General features: G+C 37.6%; 1 protein-coding gene across 1 annotated transcript in view; it reads left to right on the top strand.

The window, feature by feature from the left end:
• LOC104027674 (long-chain fatty acid transport protein 6) overlaps positions 1–26,714 on the top strand; it is a 45,232-nt gene that overhangs the window by 15,959 nt on the left and 2,559 nt on the right. The window contains exons 5-8 of the mRNA XM_075726199.1: positions 11,145–11,339; positions 20,332–20,422; positions 22,209–22,407; positions 23,008–23,105. Of these exons, the coding sequence (XP_075582314.1) occupies positions 11,145–11,339; positions 20,332–20,422; positions 22,209–22,407; positions 23,008–23,105 (583 nt within the window). The remainder of the gene's footprint in view (positions 1–11,144; positions 11,340–20,331; positions 20,423–22,208; positions 22,408–23,007; positions 23,106–26,714) is intronic.

Here is a 26,714-nt window from a genome sequence, read left to right as displayed (position 1 = left end):
ATGATAGATTAATGTACTTCATTTTCTAGAACAAACTCTTTCATTTTTAAATCCTTACGAAGTCATTGTAAAGTTAAAGGAGTTTTAAATTTTCCAATAACATTATTTTTACCATCATTAACTATTTACATACTATATACTATATTTATACCATCATTAACTATTCACTACTATATAACTATTCTATTTATTAATTTATGTGCATGCTCTCTAGGAGTTGGCATGTCTAAACTCTTTGCTCTCTAAGGTTACAGGGTTTTTTTGGTTTTGGGTTTTTTTGCTAGCTGGCTAAAAAGAAACCTAATGTACCTTACCAAGAAAAATTAAAGTTATAAAATGAATCAGTTTGACAGCTAGGTACTTGAAGAGAAATAGTAAGTATTTGTCATCTTAAAACTGGAAGAGAAACATGTTCACCCAAATAAGTGGAAAGATTTTAAATATGTTATGCAATCCATTTTTATTTTTCAAGTAGGTGAAATAATTTGCCAAGTTGTTATCTCTCTTTAAGTTTCATTAACTTAGAAGTACTATATGTACTGGCAGCAAGAGAAAGATAGAGCTAAAACAAGTTTTAAAACTCTGTGAAGGTATTATGAGGGCAGTGTTCTCAAGGTTAGAGTACTATAAAGCCCTTCTAATGAACATAGATTAAAACCATAGCAATTATCTTAAGTGCTTCATTTGTTTCTTTAACACAAATTTGAAATAAATGGTATATTTCTAATAGTTGGAGGCCACAGCGTGGCCTCTTATGTCATAGATTTTGAACACAACTTTTGGCAAGTCTCTGTGGTAGAATAGAATAGAATAGAATCATTAAGGTTGGAAAAGACCTCTAATATCATCTAGTCCAACCGTCATCCCAACACCACCCACTAAACCATGTCCCACAGTGCCACTTCTACCCGGTTTTTGAACACCTCCAAGGATGGTGACTCCACCACCTCTCTGGGCAGCCTGTTCCAATGCTTGATCACTCTTTCTGTGAAGAAATTTCTCCCAGTATCCAATCTAAACCTCCGCTGATGCAACTTGGAGGCCATTTCCTCTCATCCTATCACTAGTTACTTGGGAGAAGAGACCAACACCCACCTCACTACAACCTCCTTTCAGGGAGTTGTAGAGAGCGATAAGGTCTCCCCTCAGCCTCCTCTTCTCCAGGCTAAACAACCCCAGTTCCCTCAGACACTCCTCATGAGACTTGTTCTCCAGACCCTTCACCAGCTTCATTGCCCTTCTCTGGACACACTCCAGCACCTCAATGTCCTCCTTGTACTGAGGGGCCTAAAACTGGACACAGTGTTCGAGGTGCGGTGTCATCAGTGCCAAGCACAGGGGGACGATCACCTCCCTGCTCCTGCTGGCTACACTATTGCTGATCCAAGCCAGAATGCTGTTGGCCTTCTTGGCCACCTGGGCACACTGCTGGCTCATGTTCAGCCAGCTGTCAGCCAGCACCCCCAGGTTGTTTTCAGCCAGGCAGCTTTCCAGCCACTCTTCCCCAGCCGATAGCATTGCATGGGGTTGTTGTGACTGAAGTGCAGGACCCGGCACTTGGCCTTTTTGAACCATATACAGTTGGCCTCGGCCCATCAATCCAGCCTGTGCAGATCCCTCTGCAGGGCCTTCTTATCCTCGATCAGATCGACACTCCCACCCAATTCGGTGTTATCTGCCAACTTACTGAGGGCACATTCAATCCCCTCATTCCGATCGTTGATAAAGATCTTAAAAAAGACTGGCCCCAAAACAGAGCCCTGGGGAACACCACTCGTGACCCATCTCCAGCTGGACTTAACTCCATTCACCACAACTCTCTGGGCTCGAACACCCAGCCAGCTTTTACCCAGCGAAGAGTACACCTGCCTAAGCCATGAGCTGCCAGCTTCCTCAGGAGAATGCTGTGGGAGATGGTGGCAAAGGCTTTACTGAAGTCCACGTAGATGACATCCACAGGCTTTCCCTCATCCACTAGGCGGGTCACCAGGTCATAGAAGGATCCACCCAATAAAAGATGGAGATTCTCCTTGGCTCTCTTTTTGTGGTTAATGTGTTTGTAAAAACATTTTTTGTTATCTCTTACAACAGTGGCCAGATGGAGTTCTAGCTGGGCTTTTGCCTTCCTACTTTCCTCTCTGTATGACCTAATGAGGTCCATGTACTCTTGTTGAGTTGCCTGCCCCTTCTTCCAAAAGTGGTAAACTCTCCTTTTTTTCCTGGGTCCCAGCAAAAGTTCCCTATTCATCCAGGCCGGTCATCTTCCCCGCCAATTTGTCTTACAGCACATGGGGACAGCCCGCTTCTGTGCCTTTAAGACTTCTTTCTTGAAGAACGCCCAGCTTTCCTGGATCCCTTTGCCCTTCAGGACTGTCTCCCATGGGAATTTCCCAACCAGTGTCCTGAACAGGCCAAAGTCTGCCCTCCGGAAGTCCATGGTAGTGGTTTTGCTTGCCCCGCTCCTTACTTTGCCAATAATTAAGAACTCTATTCATCTCATGGTCGCTAAGCCCAAGATGGCCTCCAACCACCACATCTCCCACAAGTCCTTCTCTGTAAACAGCAGGTCAAGTGAGGCACCACCCCTGGTAGGCTCACTTACCAGCTGTGTCAGGGAGTTATCTTCCACACACTCCAGGAACTTCCTAGACTGTTGCCTCTCCACTGTGTTGTATTTCCAGCAGACGTCCGGTAAGTTGAAGTCCCCCATGAGAACAAGGGCTAGCGATTGTGAGACTTCTGCCAGATGCTTAAAGAATGCTTCATCTATCTCTACATCCTGGTTGGGTGGTCTGTAGCAGACTCCCAGCAGGACGTCTGCCTTGTTGGCCTTCCCCCTCATGCTTACCCATAAGCACTTGACCTTATCATCACAATTGTTGAGCTCTATACAATCAAAACACTCTCTAATGTACAGAGCCACCCCACCGCCTCTCCTTCCTTGCCTATCCCTTCTGAAGAGCCTATAGCCATCCAGTGCAGCATTCCAGTCATGAGAGTTGTCCCACCATGTTTCTGTGGTGGCAGCTATGTCATAGCTATCCTGCTGCACAATGGCTTCCAGCTCCTCCTGTTTGTTGCCCATGTTTTGTGCATTGGTGTAGATGCACTTGAGCTGGGCTATCAACAGGTAACACATAGACTCTTGGCTTAGCTTTCCTTATGTCTTGTTTGATCTTTCTGCCTCCTACTCACATCTGCAACAGCTCTTGAAGACTGTTTTGCAGTAGAATTTTTCTGAAACCTGTTCTGCATCCAGAACAGTTTGGTTTAGTAACCTGTTGTGTGGAAAGAATATTTATTAGAAAAGGAAGTTGTCTTTTTTCCTTAATTACGAGTACAAAGACCTTGCATTACATGACATTCATAGATTTTGCTGGGCTCCTAAATAAGTGAGTAATCCTCATGCCTGCCCTCTTCCAAGCTCTTTTTCTGCAGTCTTTTGATCATAGGGGAAGTACAAGAGCCAGCGCTGATGGCTAACAGCCATTAGTAACTACAAAATGGACCCTGCTCTAAGATATTAGCATGACTACTCCAGTGAAAGAGAATATTCAGCAAATTAATAACTTGATCTTGCTGGCTGACATTGCTCAAAGTCTCTATTAACAGTGACCTACAAAATTTTGGAATTATGGCATAGCATAGCTCCCTATTTCCTCTCTAAGCAAAGGCCTTGGAAATACTTCTCTACTAATCTGCGGATATATTTCCCTTAGAGGGTTGCAACACATTTAAAATTTAACATTTAAAGTGTATACAAAATATTCCTAATGCACTTGCAGATTTATTTCAAATTTGAAGTAATGAGCTATTTAAATAATATATTGCATCCTGAAGCTTTTGGAAGGATATGAATGGTAGTTCAGCATCTCTTTCCTGCTTTTCTGTAAAGGAGACCTGAATCCTGAAGTGGTTTACAAACAGAGGCTAGAAACTAGTTTTCTTGATCATTATGTCCTGTCTTCTACTCTCATAAGCTGTCATACGTTCTGACATTAGTTGTATGATTTATGATACCTCGCATGAACTTGGTAAGCTATTAAAACCAAAGTTCACTTCTACTTGTATTCAAAGTCTATTTCATAATTAATTATATCATTGCTTAGAAATTTTCTTTCAGTATCTGTCTTGTTTTATATCTATTTGGTATTGAGTAAGTGTTACTCTTTGGCATCAGTAACATTTCCTATTTCCTTGGGGTTACCTCAAGTGTATAAGACCATGCACATCAGCTTTCAGACTTCATTTTGTTAAGCTGAAGCAGCCAGTCTCTCTACTAGATCCAGTTTGGCCAAGGTTTCTTTGGATAGGATTAAGCTCTCTGAAGTGACTTTAGAAAAGATGCTTAAGGATTTATTTTATTAAAACTCTTCTGTATTAGAGCAATAGTAATTTAGAAGGAGAAAACAAGGAAGTCAGTGCTGCTGGGATAAGCAAACAGAATGAACACTTATTTCGCTGCTGTTGACTCAAGTGTTGTGGGAAGGGATGTAAGAATGGGGTTTATATATGTTGGAAAACACTGTCTCCTACCTATAAACAGACTTCTTTGAAGGAAGGGAATTTGATACTCAGGTAAGGAAGGAAAAACGAGTCAGCAGGTACTTCTCTACAATGCAGGTTTTACTTGACATCACATTTTATTCCCTGTTAAAGTTTAGCTCAATTTATTTTTAGTACTGGAAATTGTTCTTTCTCTTATCATTAAAATGTGGAGCAGAAATTTGTCAAGCCCCTTGCAGATTTTCAGCATAAACATTTTATTAAATACCTCAAACAAGTAATGTGTCACAGTTACAGACAACCACATCTGTACCTTCCATTTGAAGTCTCTGAATAATCTTTATACATCATTACAATTTTATTTACTGGGGGAATTTTGGAATTTATTTATTCTTCTAGTAATCTCGTTTTTTTGTAAAAAAATCTGTGACCACGTGCATATGTCGTAAGCAGACATCATTCTTAATCCAAGTTGTTACTGATTTACTACAGTATTAACAGTGCCTAAAGGGAGAATTGAACAGTGTACATGCAGTTAGGGAAAACAGAATTTTTAGACTAAGAATGTGTTCAGCACATCTGAAATGAAGCTTAGAAATCGACCTGGGATTTCGAAGCTTGTATTTTTTCCCTCCAGACTATATTAGTTGATCTAATAAAAAATACACTGTGTATTACGACAAACTTTGTCTGCACTTTAAACTGCCATGACTACGACAACAATATTATTTTTAAAAAGTGGATTTAAAAGCAGATTATAATCCCATCCATTTTGGCTGCTGCCTTCTGATACTTAAATGTACTGGCATACCTCTCTTGGACTCCATCCACACAACGATTCTGTGTCTGCTTTCTCATTCTTCCCACTAATAATGGTAAAAGTTTTCAGGTTTTCTTCCTGAAAAAGTTTTCTGTGATGTTCGTAGAGTTCCTTTGGCCTTAGGAAGCATTGGTTTTCCGTACCCAAAACAGCATTGAAGGCTAGTTGCAGTCAGCTACTGATTCTAGCATGGTGGCTCAAGACTTCTCTGAGTGTTTAAGAGGTCATTTAACTTGACCAATTTCCTTCCTTCCAGCTTCTTTTCCTAGATCTTTTGAATTAAGCTAGTGCAGTTGTGCAAAAATTGTCCTGATAGTGAAGCCTAGCAATCACAATCATACTTTTACAAAGGGAAGTTTCATATTGCTCACAGAATACTGTGTGCAATATAGAGTGCAAGAAATAATCTCTGTGTGCTTTAATTCTCTGAATTGACCTTCGCAAAGTTTTGTGTAATTTGTTTTGACTTGTAGGCTCCTGGGGCAATCACCAAAAATACAACAATCTACTTCATATTACTGGGTGGAACACAGACAAGAGTGACTTTTTTTTGTTGGTAGATACTGTCTGAGGAAATGGAAATACATCTAAAGAAAACATTTCCTATTAGAAGAGCTAAAGGAAAAAAAATCCTATTAGAATCTAATCCTATTAGATTATCAGGAGATTGATTAATGAAAGCGTGGTGAGAGTGAGCTATATTAAATAGCAAACAACCAGTTCCTGAACTGGAAGGATGTGTCCTGTTCCTAGAATTCCTGTTCCTTTCTTACGGTGCATCTCTTCAGTACCTTCCTGTTTTCTTTTACTTGTATTTTTAAATTTGGATATGTATTTTGCTCAAAAAATCGAGTTGCAATTTATAATTAGGCATTACTAAAAAGTGAATGTAAGCATGCATCTTGAAGAATTTATTACATCTGTCATCATAATGGCAGTAGGATATCTCTCATCTTACAGTCTCTCTACTAACTACCTGATGCCCCTTTTTCAAGGGCTAATGTGTCAATAGAGAAATGGTGAATGTGTTGTTACACACATTCCTTGTAAATACATGAATGTAAATCCTGTGTGGTCTGTCTATCATATTTTATATTTAACAGATATTTGCATTTCTCAGGCCCTGAGATGGCTCTCAGTTTCATCAAGGCCATAATACAGGAAATAGTTCATGGCTCCTTTGCTTGAAGTTGCCTTTGCTTCTCTCCATTTGGCTTCTCCTGCTGCAGAAATGGTAAAAGTAGGACAATGAACCTGTTTTCTTGTAATCTTTTAAAGAAACTACTAAGTACATTTTTATATAGCTGCAGTCATGAATTGTTCCCACATGAATTAAGGTACTGTTGATGGCACTTTAAAAGGCATTTCTTTTATCAACAACTTAATCATGTAGATAGTCCACATAGTTTACAAAGAACACTTAAGGAGGAAAGACTGGCAGATGAAAAATCCCAGGTATGTGGTGTTTAGTATAATAAAGCAGATCTTGACTTGTCAATTAATTACTATACAAATGAAACAAGCACTCAAAATGGAGAAATAGTGTGTCAGAAACTGATTTATGATGTATGCAGATATTTGGTGTACAGTTCAAAGTTCTTACCAGAATGAACTGAAGGAAAGTCCAGGTGTAAGATAAGAACAGTTCTTGCTTATTAATGGTTCAAAAAGGCATTGAAAAAAATGTTTCAACTTTGCTGTTAGAAATAAGTGGATATAGACTGAATCCCCATTTCAGAATCACTCTGTAAGAAAAGAAAATCACAGGGCAGGAAAATAAATAAACATTTTAAAAACCTTGGAAAGGTGTTCCAACATTCTGTTATTCTATAATCAGTCTTCCTAATTATGTGTAGAGAACTATTAATCACATTCAGAAACACAAAGCATGAGCAAATTATCACAAGACACACATTATTTGAACTTATTTGTGATAGTTGACCAGGGCAAGGCACTGAGTCCTTTGTAAATGAGATTGTAAAGAAATACAGCTTGTATTGAAGTGTTAAGTAGGTACTATGCTGTTGCAGCAGGCTGAGAATATGCATGCAGGCAATCGGTGCATACCAGCTGTTTCGCTGTAACTGGCTGATGTGCCATAGCTTGTTCAGGTGTCAAGAATGGCACAGGGAGAGCAGAGCTTATCTCCCACAAGAGGTATGTGCTAGGTGACTCCTTGGAATTCCTCCTACTCCTATAATTCTACCTACTGTACTGAAGGGAAGCTAGTTGATGAAATGCTGTCTGAATATGGCAGAAATTCAAAGCATGACTATTTGGTGCCACAGTCTGTTTAAAGCATAAGTTCCCGCATATTTAATATATTTTGATTTTCATACATTAGGACACCCTAAGTTTGCATCACTCAGCAACGTTTCTGGAATTTGTTGGAATGATCATCCCTTTTCCTTCCCTTCTCTTATTTATTGCATGAGTTTTCAGCCACAGTGCCCATGGATACCAAGATGCCTGCCCTAGAGTTGGACTCTGGCTGCGATCTGGACAATAATACAGATGATGAATATATCAATCAAGTCATGAAAAAGACGTTAAAATGGCTAACCGTGGTTTATTTACTGTGGTTCGCTTCCCATTGAAAGTTAGTCAGACGTAAAGCTAACATGAGTTAATGTTATACATTAGTTATACAAAAGTTTAGGTAAAAATATGTAAAAAATAGCTATATGAATTTATTCACATGTAAATCTAATGTGAATTATCACTGTTAAAAGTTTCCCTCATTATAATCATTGTCTTCATGTTTATTAAACCTGTAGGGAGATTAAATTACATGTAGTTTCCATTCTTACAGTTGAAAGACTGCTAAATGCATGACAGTCTTAATGCCTTTTCCCCAGAAAGCCCTGCAGTACTCTTCAGGGAGTCTTGTATCAACAGATGGGTACAACTGTGATGGAGCTGACTAAATCAGAAATACGGCAGTTGCAGCAATGCAGTCTAACAGAAAACTTGCCTTGGTTGTGAAGAAGTGAATTACTGCCCTCTCTTTTAAGAAAATTTGCTTTCTGCAGTCAATTCTTGATGACATCATACACCTTCTTTGTATTTTTGCAGAAGGGCTGAATGCCTTATGGGAATACTTCCTGAAGTAAGATAGTCATACATGGCATTGTTGATAGGTGTTAACATTGCAAGCACAGTAGAATGCTGACCTGTCAAGTTTACTCTGTGTCTTTTCCACTAGAGAAAGAACTTTGTGCTGTAGTAATATAAATTGGCCAAAATAACATGAGGATTTGAAGGTACTGAAGTAACTGCACTTATAATGATGCTGTATTTGTCATTTTGGGAAAAAAAACATAATCCATGTAGGACATTGTTTTCTAGTTCATCCTAGTTTGTGTCTTTTCAGCAAACAGCCATCAATGCCTTTATTTTTCTTAAAGTATAAATAATAGAAGCAAACTTGCCTGCTTATTAACTTGGTCTCTAGAGATTTTTGAATGTTCCTAGCCTGATGAATGACCCACTTAATTAGTGCGTATATATATATATGCACATATTTGTCTCTTCTGTTCATTGTGGAACAAAGGATTTCTGTGAAAGAATCTCTTGTGCTATTTTTCATATCTTAGCAGAGGCAGTACATTTAAATAATTCAGTGGCATCAGCAAGGGGTAACTGTAGTTCAGTTACTGACACATTAATTTCAGTTTAGCAATGAAACTGTAAGGAAAATAACCCAGTTTGAAAAGTTTTAAGTTGAGCTGACTGGAATGGTCTGAAGATGGTGGAGAATTTTCTGGGGGAAAAAAAGACTTAGAAGCTTTCCTGACAAAGTTCAAAAGTAGCACTGAAACACTCTCTCTTAAAAAAAGGAATACTTCTGTTGTTCATTGACAGTACAATGATTTTGACTGTGTAATATCACAGACCTTATTATTTCACATTTATGAAAGTCTACACTGTTGCATTGTGGTATTGCATCTGAAGTTGAAAAAACAAACCAGTCCAAAAATTACATCTATAGGCAATTTTTAGACACTTTGTTCCAGGCTATGTCCACGGTCAGTTCTGTTGTACTATGTAATGCAGCATTTGTTAATAATGATTTAGCATGAAGTCAGTGAAGTATGTGCTTGTGCGTTTAGAAGTTACTTTTGCATCTAAAGTAATGTAGGAGAGGAGAAGGGAAGAATTGGGTGGTTGTAAAAACAGGATGGTTAGTGATCAAGGGAGGCTGGTGAGTGATGTAGTTTTAAGTTAAAATAGCAGGATAATGCCTCAGATTGTAATCTGCCAAGAGCTATCTGCATCTAGTGAAGTAGGTGAGTTCCTTGCTGAATCATTCCAACAAAAGGACTTAATTTCCAGAAGAAAGGCTCTGAAGCTCAATAAAGGAATTTATCTTTCTATGAGTTACTGGTTTTGAAGAGGAAATAAAAAAATTTGGTCAGTCTTTTTGATTTAGAGGAGGAACTTAAAATTTCACTGTACTTGCAGTTTTTGTTACAGAAGTAAGAATTCACGATCCTCATGAAAAACTGAATTTGGCCAAGTCATAAGCCTCTGAGGAACATTCCTGTCTATGTACTCAGTAGAAGCTTCACTGTTTTTAACATCCAAAGTATTTCAAGATCCTGTTTCAGTCAGCTGACCAGATCTCTTTGCAGAAATAATTTGCTCTGTTTTATGCCAGATTAAAGGTGCTAAAATGGATTTTCACTATAAAGACTTACCTAATTCATACTAGTTGGGAGGGCAAAAGGAAACTAGAATAGAAGAACAGAAAATAGGGACTGTCTGCTTTCTTTAGTGTATGTGTGTGGACATGTATATATATACACACACACATATATAAAGAGTGCGAATATGTGCATATATGTGCATATGTATATAGAGAGTTGTTTGTATACATTTGTATAAGTGTACATATATAGAGAGGTATATACAGACAGTGTTGCAGTACCAGAGTGCTATGCAGTTCTAAAGGTATGTGGTAACAAACTGTACCTATATGGCTTTCGGGCTGACTCACTTCTGTATTGCCACTTGCAATGATTAAAAAGGGAATCTTACTTTAAAATAGGTGAAATTAAAGAAAAGACCAAAACAACCTTTTAGATCTATTGCCTTCTGATACTTCAACTTAAATCTGATTGTATTTTAAAGGTGCTCTGTGCAATCACAAGGTTTAGGAATGTGTTCATAAAATTAGAGAGTCTCACTGAACTGGATGAACATGTACTATTGTTTCTTTTAATAAAGTACGGGAGTTGACAAATGTAAAGACTCACGATCACCAAGAAGTAATGTATTCCAAGTAACATTGAGCAAAACCCTGCAAGTCTTAATATTGAAAGAAACACAGATGACTCATATGCAGTATGTGGGAAGGAACAGATATTACAAGTGTGTGAAATCTGATTGTTTCTTATAATCAGTCTGAAGACACAAGAAAGTAACTATTAATCTCTGCTGACTTTAATCTCTTGACAGAAATAATTCCTGCCTTTTTCTCTTCTTCCCAGCTTCCTAATTCCTCTGAGTGGAAACAGACTGAGACAATACAACTTCTAAAATATGGAAGCATTTATCTAAATTAATGTAGCCATTATTCAGGAAATAATTGCTTGTTCAACAAGATAATAGGTTTTTGATTACAGTTTGTTACATTGTAGCTGTAGATGAGCTATGCCAGCTTTCTTTAACTTCTTAATTGTTGTGTGTGTTTGTTGTTCTTGTTGTTCGTACTTGATGTATTTAAAGAAGGTACATTTTCCCCACAACATACGCAACAATCAAATGCACTTCTCAGTATATTATATTTTAAAATATTTTTTTCTTTTTTTAACAGAAGGAAGGAGAAAAAAGTCACAAAGTCCGACTAGCGGTTGGAAATGGAGTAAGAAATGATGTATGGAGAGAATTTTTAGACAGATTTGGTGCTGTTAAGATCTGTGAGTTTTATGGTGCTACTGAAGGAAACATTTGTTTCATGAACCACACAGGAAAAATTGGATCTGTTGGACGCACCAATTTCTTTTATAAGGTAACTATTTATTTACGTTGTACTTTTCAAAAGGGAGCACTGAAGGTATATGTGTTTCTCAGTTTGACCACAGGACATGAGGCTACAATCATAAGTCCAAGGTAAATTTTCTAACTTAGTTATTGCAAATTTAATTGACCCTCTGTAAAATCTTGGCTGCCAAAGTATTGCAGATAGTGCTTAGCACCCAGTGCAGTTATACTTTTCAGCAGTAACACTTAGATAAAGTTCACAAGAGTCAAAAAGGCCTTGCCTGTCTTCTGACAGTTTTGAGTAGGTTCTGAGTATCATTTCAAATCTCTACTGTATTAAAGGACAAAAGAGGAAGTTGGATTTGTTTTAATACCTAAGAACTCATCATCTGTGAAATAAACATACGAGTGTCCTGTTTTGACTTGGTGTTCTACAGATTATATTTAGAGCTGTTTTCAAAGTGTATATTAAATATTTATCATATATGGGAATTAATAGTACTGAAAGTAACATATAGGCTGATAGAGCCTTAAGAAACATTTTATAGCTAGGTGCAATTAAATGTAAGTAACTCAATTAAACTACTATACATCTAGTCTGTATGATTATTCAGAAATTTCAAAGATAACACAATACAAATACAGTCACTGTTGAATAATTGTGACAAATAATACTTGCCAAGGGTATTAATTTAAAAATTCTATGCCCCTTTATCTACCAAATCTGCTACATTTATGTGGTTTGGTCTAAGTTACTAAAATTAGAAAAAACATACATTTTTTCACTGCTTATTCAATAGTCTCTGTTTTGTATTTCCTCAGCTTTGACAATGGAAGTTATATGTCTTGGGGAAGATGAATACATATTATTTATATCACTCATGCTGGCTTTTCCTTCATCCTGCGTAAATGAAGAATTTACTTCAGCTTGATATTCACAGATAGATTTTTCCCTTTGGGTCCTATTAATACCATCTCTTAAATGGTTTGACAAGTCAGTAAGTAACATGTGTCCCAAGCTTTAGCAAGTAACATGAAAGATTATTCAGCAAGGCTTTCTAGCAAGGAGACTAACATTATGTTGTTATTTATGCCCATTTTTGGAATCATAGAATCATTTAGGTTGGAAAGACCTTTAGGATCAGCCAGTCCAACCAGTAACCTAACATTACCAAGTCCACCACTAAACCAATTCAGGGTAGAGTAGCAATTTCATGTTTCCTGGCTTGGTGGCTGGATTCTTTTTTAGTGAAAGTAAAAACTAGGAATCATTAAGATTGGAAAGGATCTCCAAGATCATCAGTCCAACCATCAATCCAACACCACCATGCCCGCTAAACCATGTCCCAAAGTGCCACATCTACCCTTTTTTTGAACACCTCCAGGGATGGTGACTCCACCACCTCTCTGGGCAGCCTGTTCCAATGCTTGACTGAAGAAATTTCTCCTAATATCCAATCTAAACCTCCCCTGGTGCAGCTTGAGCCCATTTCCTCTCGTCCTATCACTAACTACTTGGGAGAAGAAACCAACACCCACCTCACTACAGCCTCCTTTCAGATAGTTGTAGAGAGCGATAAGGTCACCACTCAGCCTCCTCTTCTCCAGACTAAATAACTCCAGTTCCCTCAGCCACTCCTCATAAGGCCTGTGCTCCAGACCCTTCACCAGCTTCGTTGCCCTTCTCTGAACATGCTCCAGCACCTCAATGTCCTTCTTGTACTGAGGGGACCAACACTGGACACAGTATTCAAGGTGCGGTGTCATCAGTGCCAAGCACAGGGGGATGATCACCTCCGTGCTCCTGCTGGCCACACTATTCCTGATACAAGCCAGGATGCTGTTGGCCTTCTTGGCCACCTGGGCACACTGCTGGCTCATGTTCAGCCGCCTGTCGACTCTTCTTTTTTTTTTTTTTACTCTTCTTTAAATAAATAGCACTACACGCATTGCCTAGAATTTGCAAATTAACTGAGATACCTATCTATACTGAGATACCTACCTATATATACAAAATCCTGCTGACTTAAGTGGCATTTTTGCTCCTGAGGAGAACTGATAGTAAAATATCCTGACAAATCTTTTTTTCAGAGAATGATGTAAAAAAATCATTTGGAAGTACATCAGAGGTATCTTCTGGTGACATTCAGATAGGTTTCTAGGCAGAGTATGTTCCACGGTCCAGAATTTCTTTACAGCATCATCACACTACAAGCACCACAGGCTACTTTACAACTCGGGGCCAAAGGAATTCTTCACTTCTGAGATAGGAGCACAGACTGCAGGGAGGAACATGGAAACACTCAGAAAAACACCACAAGAGCTAGTGTGTTTTTCAGAAACTCTTGAGAGCTCAGGAATTTAAGCAGAGCAACTCTGCTGATTTATGTTCTACATGACTGATGCTCTGTAGTATGCACAGTGCACATCTGGTGCTGATGGATGTCTATAGAAGGGTACAGGTCTAGTACAGGAAATCAGGAATCTGGAATTTAGGAAGTAGCAGGTGAACCAGGAACCTTAGCGCTGATGTTAATTTTTGTTTCAGACTTTTCTAAGCCACATGCTTTAATTATTTTAAACCTTTTATTTTTTTTCATCTTATGAAATTTTACATTTGTTCCAAACCTGACTAAACTTGTTTCAAGTATTTCAGAATTTTTGACAGAGTTTTGTCATAAGTCATTAACCTTTTGGGAATACCATGTAAAGGCTACAGCACTTAAAGGATTAGACTTGAAATTACCTATTTATTGATTTAATTATCTGTATTTTTAATCAAGTAGTGTGGGGGTTTTGCATGTATTAATAGTGGCACTTCGTATGTCAATAATATATGCTGTTTGTGTTTCCAAAAGGAAGATTACTATTTTGGGGTTTTTTGCACATGAAACATGCTACTTCTTCCTCTTAATAATTGGACTTATGGTTTGAGTTAGTCGCTGCAGATTAGGAGGAAAAATAGCTCATGCAAACTGCCATTAAAAAATGAATGCAGTTGTAACTGAACACTTGATCTCCGTAGACATCTTTTCTATAATTTATACACTATTCCAAGTTGGAACTGTTATAGTCTATGGAAACATCAGTATAGTCTGCTAAGATAATTATGGATTGTCCCCTTGCTTACTCAGTATGAATATGGAAAGACCATACGATATTTTATGAACTGGAAAAAGCCATTCATTCCATTTGGCTTGGCTTGAAACCAGTTTTATTCTGTCTTTTTCAATATTCTTTTTTCTCTAGAAATAAATCTACAGTAAGTCTTCAGTTATTTCCATTGTTTCTATCATAAGAAAAGTAGCTAAAGCACATTATTTGTGAGTAGACTCAATATTTAGCTACTACCATTCTCCAAGGGGCTTGAGGTGTATTGGCTCCCAACCCCCTCAATGTATATACATCTGGCATTCTATGACTGTAGAGTTTGAGGGAAGAAGGAAGGTTGTCACTGAAAACCAGATTCAGTGCACAGACAAACTGCCTCGCCTTGGTTACACGGGCATGGTATGTCTAGCCAAGTCAGTGGGTGGATTATATGACCCATTTTATGTGGAAATAGAACTGCCCCAAATCTCTTCCAAATCAAGGACGTTTCAGAGACTACTCCAAAGCTCCATCAGGAGCTTTTTCATAAATAGTATGTTTTGATCCAGAGCATTTATGGTTATGCAACATGCATGGTCTCTCTCTCTGAAAGAATTTATGTCAGTGGAATAACATGGCATATTAATAACATTACAATAGTTACATATCTCAAAGTAACAGTTATGCAATCTGTTAACTACTGGGACTCTGCTTTTGTCACCGGTCCAGTTCCTCTGGATGGCAGTTCCTTAAGCCTGCTTCATGACCCTTGTTTGCAGGAGCAGCTAGCTCCCTCACATGCTGAAGCACAGCAGTGTTGACATGAACAAGGGCTTAGATATAGTGCAGTTTCAGAAAGGTCTAGAAGAGGTTAAGAGAGAGAAGGAACATTGAAAATACTGTAAGACATACTTTTTAGTTATTTTCTTTTTTTTTTTTTAAGTACATATTAAACCAAGTACCTCAGTTTTGGGTCCTTGTATATGTGTTTTTGATTACTCCATAATCTGTGACTATTGTGACACAAACTATGTATTTTATTGCCATAGGTAAGTTCATTTTCACTTACTTCAGGCATTTGTTGTGGGTTTTTTAAAATACATTTTACAGGTTACAGATTATTAAACAATGCATTCTGAAGTGTAGCTGTTGTGTTTGTTTTACTTCAGTCTGAATGACATCTGCTGGACATCTAGCAACATGTTAAGGAGAGCAGCTTTATTTCTGATTTGCTGACCCATGATTGATCTGAAGTTGGAAAGGGAGACTGTATCCTGCTGGAAAGCAGAGAATGGCACAGACAAGCCCCAGCCATCCAATTCCTAATTTTTTTTGTTTCTTCAAAGGAATGCTACAACAACTTCTGAAACATTATTCTCTAGACACGGGACGATATGAGGAGATACCCTTAGACATACTCTCTAGGGATTTCCTAAACACCTATTTCTTAAACAGGGAATAGAAGGAAAGAGAACTGAGAAAGGGGAAAAGAGGCCTGTATGTTCATATATGTGGTACAGTAAAGGAGAAGGAAGAAACTTATTCTTTCTACTGGCATAATTGCACAGTCGGAATGAAGTAAATGCAGTACAAAAACCCATGCATACAGATATTAAGAGTATAGTGGGAATAATAGCAGGTAGGTTCAAAGTATAATATTTTTAGCAGGGAAAAAGGAAAAGAAATAGGAAGGCATTTGTGGTGTAGGTAATAGCAATGGCACAGTTTCTAAAGGTGAAATGGAGACAAAAATTACAGCTTTAAAAGACAAATTAAGCTCTCAGAATGAGCAAAGTAACTTTTCTGTCAGTAACTGCCAAGGGTTGGGGACAAATACTTGTGATAAATATTAATGTTCTACATAACACATTTATTTTCATAAATAATTTGGAAGACACAAGGTAATATGAAGAAACAGATGTATGTTATAGCAGTTGCCAGACATTCAAGAAGCCACTGTGCATGAGGTGTTAACTCAAAGCAGTGCTCTTGTTTGTACTTGTTTGTTTTCACACTGTGCTGTTTATGTAAGAGGGATTGGTTCACGTGCTTGAAAGCATCACTGTGGTATATGAATAAGTCCTTCAATAAGGATGTTCATATAGAGTCAATGAACAGAAAAGTTCTGAATGGCTTTTTAGCTGATAAAACGTTTACAAAGAAGATAGCGTCTAGATTAACACAGTAATGTAGTAAATTACTGTTTAATATTTGCATCTGGCATACAGATGTATGTAGTTAATGATTTATTACATATGACATACATTATGTGTGTACTTATATAAATGTGGAATGGGAAAAATATGTAAGACTCTCAGTCGTGTCTGTCAAATACATATATAAATCTCTTTCTTACACTGAAATAAATTCTGAGTGGTGGCAGAGAACATGCAATGGGAGAGTGGGATTAATGAGATCCAAGGAAGCTTGTACGAAGGGCTAAAAGTAACCCATGGGAAGTACACCTGAAAAAACAGCATGTAAAAAAAAATATTCCAAACTTTATTTATAAATGTCTTTTTTCATTATTTTAAGCATAAGTATTCTAACTATTACAGGAATCGAAATCTCTCTTACTCAAAACCGTATGGATCAAAATCAGCTTTGAGCTGAGAAACGTTTAAATCTTATAATAAATCATAAATCATTTCAACATATAAAATATTTTGTCTTTCACACAGTAATGCAGAATTAGTATTATGCACTTTTTTCATACAGTCATAGAACTTAAGTGGCAGAAGAGATACTTTTTAGTTTACAAGTACACAAAGTTAGGTTTAAGCAAATCTTAAGACCCTAGAAAACTGGACTCACAGGAAGAACATTGGCATGTGTTAATCCAAGCAATGGAAGCTCTTAAGTTCATTGGCCAATGAAAATTACTGTTGTTTCTGCTCTTTTGACTAGTTTTGAGCTAAAATAATCTAAGGTACTTCAAGTGTATTCCAAGGTATGTTATTATAGTGTGTAGTGAATCAGTTAATATCAAGCATAGCTTTAAAAGGTTTTTTTCTTGGTTTTGTTTACTTTGGCTAACAAAACTATGCCGATGGCCTATACATCTACTCTTTACAGCATAAATAAGGCTTTACAAGTATATTTTTAAAATATTTATAAGGTATGATGACACTGTGCTCCAGAATTTTTTTTCTTACATTTCACCTTTTAAAATGCTTGGAACTGAATCTAGTAAATGTAATGCTTTGTTTTATATACAGATATTCTAGAGAATTCAATAATATCTCATTTCTAAAAGAAATAAATAAAAAGCAATAGCTTGTGTTCTTTGCTCTCTGATGAAGGTTCTGTGAGCATTCACTCTAAGTTGAAACTTACAGAATTTCAAAACTATTTTCAAAACAGTATTTAAACTCAGGTATTTCCAGTCAATTAAAAAAAGGGGAGGTGGGGGGTGGGGGACAGGATGCTGTTATTAGGTAACACTCAGGCAGCACAGTAACAGGCAATAATGTTGCAGTTTAACTCATTTTAAGTTTCAGCTAGATAAATGATGCTTTTTGTTTGGTACATTTATGTGGTGCTTTAGGGAGTAAAATGTAGATTAAAATGATAAATGCTGCATGCAGTACTCTCTGAAAATAATATGGTAGTGCTTCAACAGCTCAGGCCCTCTTTTCCAATAAATTTTAAATAACAAGATAAAACAAATGTAGGCCTGTACCCAGACTAAATGCTTTGCTCTGGAGCTTTCATTTTCTAGTATTTAATATAAAAAGAAAGTTGTTTGCACTGAGACAGCTTTTTGCACAGAATGTATATTGGTATAGTTTCATCATGCATGTCTAATGCAATATGTGGTGTTTTCTCCCTTTAATAATGTATTTGCATGACTATTATTTCAAAAAGCTAACTGAAATAGGCATAGTTAATATTCTGAAGTTGCAGGCACTAAAAGGTGTATGCAGCAACATAAATAGTAAAAGTCTCAACGGTTTTTAGATTATCTCAGATATTAAATTAAAGTTTCTGAGTATAACATACTGTATATACTATATAAAATAATGCATCATACAGACTTAACATGTTGACAAGATACAGCTATTGAGCTTTGAAGGAATGAACAGGTAAAAATGGAACTGAACAGGGCACACTGCTGTTCTAATCAAACACAAAAATATCAGAATAACATTTCATTTTATACCATTTCATTCTTATATTATTCATTGCATTTAGTCTGTCATATGAAACCTATTAAAGTAGTGAATATATCATGTAAAAAAGAAAGTGAAAAAGAACAGCAATTAAATGTAGACAGCCAAAAGAAAAAACTGTAAGAAAAAATGACTTGTGTTTATTATGAATACCTCCCATCCTGTTCATCAAGAATAATACAATTATTTTCTAATTAAGGTGAACTTCTTGGCTCTCAAATCCTTGACTTTGGTAAATGCTATAGTCTGTAGTTACTAAAAAAAAAAAACCTTCACTTTATACAAAAAGTGTCCAATTCTTGGATCGTGACTTGATTTTTGTCCGTGTTCAACTGTTAAGAATATATTTTTGTTTCAGACTTAGGGTAGAAGAAAAACACAGTGGTGAATATTGAAAAGACTCAGTGGAACAAGTTTGTCCATATGAGGCTGAAATTGTGTGCTTGGTATTTGATTCAAGTTGCTGTTTGTTGAGACTTCCTTGAAAACAAAACGATGTGATACAGCTACAGCAACATTTCAAATTAGGATAAAATAATTATGCAACTCTTCAAATTAGTTGCAGAAAAGCAAAGAGGTTTATGTTTTAACATCCTACCCTTTATTTCAGTCACTTTCATAACACCATCCCTAAATTATATTGCATTTCTTTATTGTGGAGAGTGCAGGTGTATATTCATGTTTTTACAATTGTTTTCTCTGCTTGCCAGGATTTCTCCAGGAGAAGATAATTGTATATCCTTTGTTTGACTAGTTGTTAAATAGATTGCTGATACACTTCTTTACGAAAAGGGAAATCAGAACCCCAAGCTGGGCAAACTGAAGCCTTAGGATAATAACTGCAAACACAGTGGTCCATGAAGTATCAGGCATATGATATCTAGCAATGTCCCTCAAAGGTCTAATTGGGATTTATTTCACAGTAGAAAAATGAAGCAAAATAAGAGTCAGACCCTGTATATTGGAGACAAAAAGTATTGCAGTTTCTAGTGTTGATAAGAGTATCTTGCCGCCTTCTTCAGCTTACTCAGAGCCACATTCTCTGTGATCCTTGTACAAGAGGAAGGTTAGATGTAAAATATAACTAGGAGGTCAGTTAGGTCAGCAGTGTTAGGACTCAAGGGTTCCCAGTATTTCAGAAAAAACTGAAATAACCCTGAATTAACTGTGGAACATGCACAGCTACATAACCATGTCAAACAACATGGGAGTACATATCCTTCCGCTGGTGTTCCTGATAAAACTTTCTACCGTACACCAGCCTGAGGAAGCTTGAGGGAAGAACAGGCTAGTTAAGCAAGAGTACAGCCCAACAGGAAGCAGGTTTCCCCTTGTTAGGAGATTTAGGCTTTTGCTTTGCCATTTGTTTAGGTGCCAAAGACCCCAAGAACACTTTTCATATCAGCCAACACCAGTAAATATCAGCTAAATTCCAGATACGCTTCTATTATCCTGACTCATGTAGGCTCTTCCACTGATACATGGATCCCATAACTTATTTGTAAGAAAATTAACAAAATTATGGTTCTATGTCTTCACCAAGTATTTTTGCAAGTTACAAGATTATAAAAATGTTTTGATGTTGCTTACCTCCAGGAAGTGGTGTAAGTATACATACAGAGTATTTTCAGTTTTAAATGAAACTACATTCTACTTTTAGATGAGCAAGGCTGAAGTAAAGGTTTCCTTGCTTATATTTGCTGCCACCAGATGTCACTGTGTAGATGAGTAACTCATGACCCTTTTTCCGTTTTTTAGCTTTTTTTCCCATTTGATTTAATCAAATATGATTTCCAGAAAGATGAACCAATTAGAAATAAGCATGGTTGGTGTGAAAAAGTTAAGAAAGGTAAGTATATATTTTAATAGGATATAACGGCCTTTTGATTGTAATACAAATACTCCAGAGAATTTTTTAAAAGAGCCTTGCTGTTGTGTTACTGTACTATGCCAACATCAACTATTACTTTTTGCTCTGACAAAAGCAATATTATTTCTGATCTAAGACAGAACAGTATTAAACATACCAGTGCAGACACCAGAAGAACTTAGGAGATCCTTGTATATATTCACAGAAGAGCAATGTTCAAATGTGATGATGTGATATTATCTCTGAATATGTAGATAACGACCTCTGTGTTTTTTAAAGGAGGTTAACATAGTGAGATGATTGCCTGAGAGATCTACAAGAAAGACTGGTGGATTAGAGCAGATGCTTTTTGGTGAAAGATTAAGTGTTCCTGACTAAGTGAGTTGATTAAGATTATCAACTTCTATTTTTTAAAAAAGAGATTGCTTGATTATAGCTGTATTCAAAATACTTATCAAATATCTGCTATCTCTTGATTATACATATTTTCAAAGTGTTATCAGATACTGAAGCGTCTCTATTGTACTGTAGAAAGGTAAAAGCTATAATTAATACTCATATTATAGATCAGGCAGACAGCTTCAACAGAGAGCTGAAAGAGATTTTTCAAAGGAGTCAAGAGATTCCCTAACAGGTCTTAATCAAAGATGGGTACTTTCAGGAAAATACGGTCCCCCAAAAGTGAAATTTTATAGGAAATTATCTGTACGGATGTGAGACCCACCTGTGAAGGGAACACATGTTCTAATTAGACACCTGGTCTAATTTTTTTTCAATTATACCAGTCAGTCTAATGAAAAGTATCTCTGTCTATAGGCTTTGTCTTCCCTATGTCCTCTATCTTCAGAGCATCATGGCTGCAGTGACACTACCAGTAAACTAAATGCTTTCACATTAAACACTACCAATTTATGGAAAAAAGGCACAGCTCTTTTATGAGGAGGCAGTCTTAAATTAAAAATTGTGCATACCTTTGGACACACTTTTATATATTTTCATATTTATAATTCTTGTCTCTGATACAAAGTAATGTAATTCTTAAGCTTTATTGTTCAGAATGTGCTTCCAAAAAGGTTAGGAGTTCATACAACTATTCCACTTTCAGCAAACTAACACCCTGATACTGTACATGCATAACAGGATAATCCTATCCCCATCTTTCCCTATTTTTTGAGAAAAAAAATATATTAAAACTTTTATATTTTACTCCAAAAAGAAAGCAATGAGGCTATATCACATTAACGAAAATTCTTAAGAAGTGTTCTCAGAACTTCTGAAGGGAGACTAAATAGGGATTTAATGCCTGGGTTGAACGCCTGCTTTTTATTAGCACTTGTTTTTCAGTCGGAAGCTGATGGAAGTTGAGACTCATCACTGGAAATTCAGTAAGGTGTGGGGAGTGGGACATAATACTCACTTGAAGTGTGCACTTTGAGAGGATAGCAAACCTACTCGTGAACTCACAATTGCTAGATGACAGTTCTGGGAGAAAACTGGTGAGTCGTCAGGAAGAAATACAAGACTAGGAATTTGAGTGGACAGTATTGTACTGTGTCTTTATGGTCACTTTGCATGTGGAGGAGACCACAGGAATTGTAAAGCAGTAGAAACAGGTAAGTTTTTATGATTGGATCTTATATACTGAACCCTGCCAAACTTGGTTCCTGGTCTTGTAAAATCATATGTACCAAATTAATATTAATGTAAAGTACAGGAAATGTGCAATGATACCTTAGGTTTACATTCTTTCAACTTCTCTGTATAGGTGAGGCTGGTCTTCTCATTTCCAAAGTCAATGCAAAGAACCCGTTCTTTGGTTACGCTGGCAATAAGAAACACACAGAAAAGAAATTACTCTGTGAGGTATTTAAGAAGGGAGATCTTTTTTTTAATACTGGAGATCTAATGGTTCAAGACCATGAGAATTTTCTTTATTTTTGGGACAGGATTGGAGATACCTTCAGGTATAATCATTGTTTCTTTTCACATTTCTTCATTAAAAAACATGGACATGCAGAATAGAATACTACTGTTCTATTTGTTTTCAACCAGATGTGTTCAGTTTATTATTATTGTGATGTGGTTTATAATGATCTTGAAGTGGATGATAGGGGCCTAATTTTGTAAAAAGTGCTCCCATGGAGCTGGACAGCTCATTTCCAGAATATTTTGCAGGAATTACAGCTCTTTGAACAGTACTTCCAATACGCATAGTAACTACTGATGGTTTTGCTGTGAGCAAGGAAGTTGGATATTGAAGTGGAGAACAATGTATCAAATAGTAAAGACTGGTGACATTTGATACATTTAGATACACATCAAAATTTTGAAAACCATATCAGATCATGATAAACTTTCACTGTGCTTTGTAGTGATAGCTGTATCCAGTACCATTTGCACATGTTGTCTTCTGGTGATCAGATCAATATACCAACGTGACAAGTGGGAACAAATTTGAGGTGGTGTTAGTCTGAAATGAATGGAGTTCCTACTAAAGTTAATGTTTTTTAAAGAGGAGGTGTCCATATGTTTTCATGGGATTAAATTTCTTTCACATATTTTAGATGGAAAGGGGAGAATGTTGCAACTACAGAAGTTTCCGATGTCATTGTAATGTTGGACTTCATACAAGAAGCAAATGTGTATGGTGTGTCAGTGCCAGGTAAAAGGAGCTTTAGCTGTATGGTTTTTTTCCCCTAGGTTACTTGTTAAACTTTACAACTCTTTTATTTCATATTTTAAACCTATGAATCATTTCTGACTGAGTCATCTGTTTAATACCTAGCTAAAATGTAGATGTAGATAATGAAAATGCCACCAGATTGTGAATGAGCCAGTGAATCATGCATTTTTATGTGTATGCAGTGCTGTGTGGTTTTGAAAAGTTATCTTTCATGAATTTGTGATAGCTACATAATCTAAATTAGAGTTTAAAGATTTATTAGATTCACATTCGTGGAAAATCCACACATCCATGTGTCAAGATAAAATGTCAACAAGGTAAGAATTAAAGTAACTCTAAAGGAAAGTGTATGAAGACATTCTTCTGTCTTATTTCACTTTTCACTTAGCCTCATAAACCATCTGTAAACAGATATGTTATAAAACCAAGGACAACGTGCAAAAAGAAAACAAAGAAAAATAAATTATTAAGAAAGAAAAGAAATTTATTTTTTAATTTTAAATAAATTTTATTTATAAATTAATAATTTTGTTTAATTAATTAGTTTGATTACTTAAATTAATAATTTGAATTATTAATAATTTTTAATAATTTTTGGTTAATTTTCATGAGATCATCTGGGCTTGTTTCCCATTCCTGCTAAATCTTTTTAGATAGATAGAGGTAAGTTTCTTTATAAGAGTCCATATGGTGCTGTGTTTTGCACTGGTGGCTAAAACAGCATGGATAACTTACACATGCTTGGTTATCACTGAACAAAGCTTGCAGAGTATCAAGGCTTTCTCCCTGCAGCTAGTATGCTGGGGACGGGCAAGACGTTGAGAGCAGATGTAGATGGGACAGCAGGGCCAAACTGACCAAAGGGACATTCCATATCATATGGTGCCATGCTCTGTAATAAAAGCTTGGGGAAAAGAAGAGGGTGAGACATTTGTGGCTATGGCATTTGTCTTCCCAAGCAAACAGTGCATGTGCTGGGTGAGGCCCTGCACTGCAGGAAGTAGCAGGACACGTGCTTGATGATGGGAAATACTGAATGAAGTCCTGGTTTTGCTTTGCTTGTGCATGCAGCTTTTGCTTTTCCTGTTAAACTGCTGTTATCTTGATAAATTAGTTGTCTTGCTTTTCCTTTATTCCCTTCCCATCCCACGGGAGAAGGGAGTGAGCGAGAAGCTAGCTGAATGTTTGGTTGTTGGCCAGGCTAAACCCACCACACAATTATAGAAGAGTTTAAAATGTGAAAAAGGTGTCACTTACCTCTAGTTTAAAGCCACATAACAAGAAAGATCATAATAAAGAAGACTGAGTGAAAATCAGACTCAAAAATATGAGAGCTTCTCATTTCCTATACATTTATCTGCAGATTCCTACCCAGTTTATGTGACTGTCTTGATAATTGCACTTAAACAAATCAAGTTCCTCACAGATTTTGTAGCATTAGCAAAAAAAATAGAGAAAGGGGACAAAAGGTAAGGTTGGCAAAATGTCTCTGGTGTTATTACTAGCTGATGGTTAAAGTGTGCAGTTATTTTTGATTGCTGAAGTTCATTGCTTTTATATTTTACCCATTTTGGTCTTTCCCACAGAACAGCAGTGCTCTCTCTTTACAGACAAACCAGCAAGAACTTTTAATCTCTCTCTCTGTTAGCAACATTCAGATCCACAGTTTTGAGAGAAGATACTGGCAAGAGAGAAAGGCTAAAAATGAAGAGAAGACATACATGGTTAATCTGGGAAAGAGGCTCAGCACTCTTGTTTTTGGGAAAGGCATGCTGTTGATGCTTATCCGCACTTATTGATTAATACTGAGCATGGCACTCCATTTACCCTTACCTGCCAAACTTATTTACGGCATTATTGCTTAATTGATCACTTGAGTGATCTCCAAATATATGTAATACCATATAAAATATGAATGTAATTTTCCAGCTTCACTGAAACTCACAAGATGATATATGACTGTCAGTTTATTAATGCACTACAGTTCTTTTCATAGAGTCATAGAATCATAGTATGGTTTAGTTTGTAAAAGACCTTTAAGATCATCCAGTCCAACCATTAACCTAACATTACCAAGTCCACACTAAACCAATTAAGGGTAGACTAGACTAAACCATGCCCCAAAGTGCCACATCTACCCGTTTTTTGAATGCTTCCAGGGATGGTGACTCCACCACCTCTCTGGGCAGCCTGTTCCAATGCTTGACTACCCTTTCCTTGAAGAAATTTTTCCTAATATCCAATCTAAACCTCCCCTGGTGCAGCTTTAGCCCATTTCCTCTTGTCCTATCACTAACTACTTGGGAGAAGAGACCAACACCCACCTCACTGCAACCTCCTTTCAGGTAGTTGTAGAGAGCAATAAGGTCAACTGGGCTAAACAACCCCAGTTCCCTCAGCCGCTCCTCATAAGACCTGTGCTCCAGACACTTCACCAGCTTTGTTGCCCTTCTCTGAATGCACTCCAGCACCTCAATGTCCTTCTGGTACTGAGGGGACCAAAACTGGACACAGTATTCCAGGTGCGGTGTCATCAGTGCCAAGCACAGGGGGACGATCACCTCCCTGCTCCTGCTGGCCACACTATTCCTGATCCAAGCCAGGATGCTGTTGGCCTTCTTGGCCACCTGGACACACTGCTGGCTCATGTTCAGCCGGCTGTCAACCAGCACCCCCAGGTCCTTTTCCACCAGGCAGCTTTCCAGCCACTCTTCCCCAAGACTGTAGCATTGCATGGGGTTGTTGTGACCCAAGTGCAGGACCCGGCATTTGGCCTTTTTGAACCTCATACAGTTGGCCTCGGCCCATCGGTCCAGCCTGTGCAGATCCCTCTGCAGGGCCATCCTACCCTCGAGCAGATCGACACTCCCACCCAACTTGGTGTCATCTGCAAACTTACTGAGGGTGCACTCAGTCCCCTCATCTAGATCATTGATAAAGATATTAAACAAAACAGAGCCCTGGGGAACACAGCTCATGACTGGCCGCCAACTGGACTTAACTCCATTTACCACTACTCTCTGGGCTTGGCCACCCAACCAGTTTTTTACCCAGTGAAGACTACGCCCATCCAAGCCATGAGCTGCCAGTTTCCCAAGGAGAATACTATGGGAGACTGTGTCAAAAGCTTTGCTGAAGTCCAGGTAAATGACGTCCACAGCCTTTCCTTCATCCACCAGGCAGGTCACCAGGTCATAAAAGGAGATCAGGCTGGTCAAGCAGGACCTGCCTTTCATGAACCCATGCTGGCTGGGTGTGATCCCCTGGTTGATCTGCACTTGCCTGTTGAGTTCACTCAATATGAACCACTCCATAACCTTTCCCAGCACCAAGGTCAGGCTGACAGGCCTGTAGTTCCCTGGGTCCTCCTTCCGGCCCTTCTTGTAGATGGGCGTCACATTGGCAAGCCTCCATTCATCAGGGACCTCCCCTGTTAACCAGGACTGCTGATAGATGATGGAAAGTGGCTTGGTGAGCTCCTCTGCCAGCTCCCTCAATACTCTCAGGTGGATCCCATCCAGCCCCATAGACTTGTGAGCATCCAGGTGGCATAGCACATCGTTAACTGCTTCCTGCTGGATTATGAGG

This window comes from Pelecanus crispus, chromosome Z (genome assembly GCF_030463565.1).
Source record: "Pelecanus crispus isolate bPelCri1 chromosome Z, bPelCri1.pri, whole genome shotgun sequence".
Taxonomy (NCBI): domain Eukaryota; kingdom Metazoa; phylum Chordata; class Aves; order Pelecaniformes; family Pelecanidae; genus Pelecanus; species Pelecanus crispus.
Note: the sequence above shows the minus strand (reverse complement) of the source record. Positions and strands in the feature narration are given on the sequence as shown.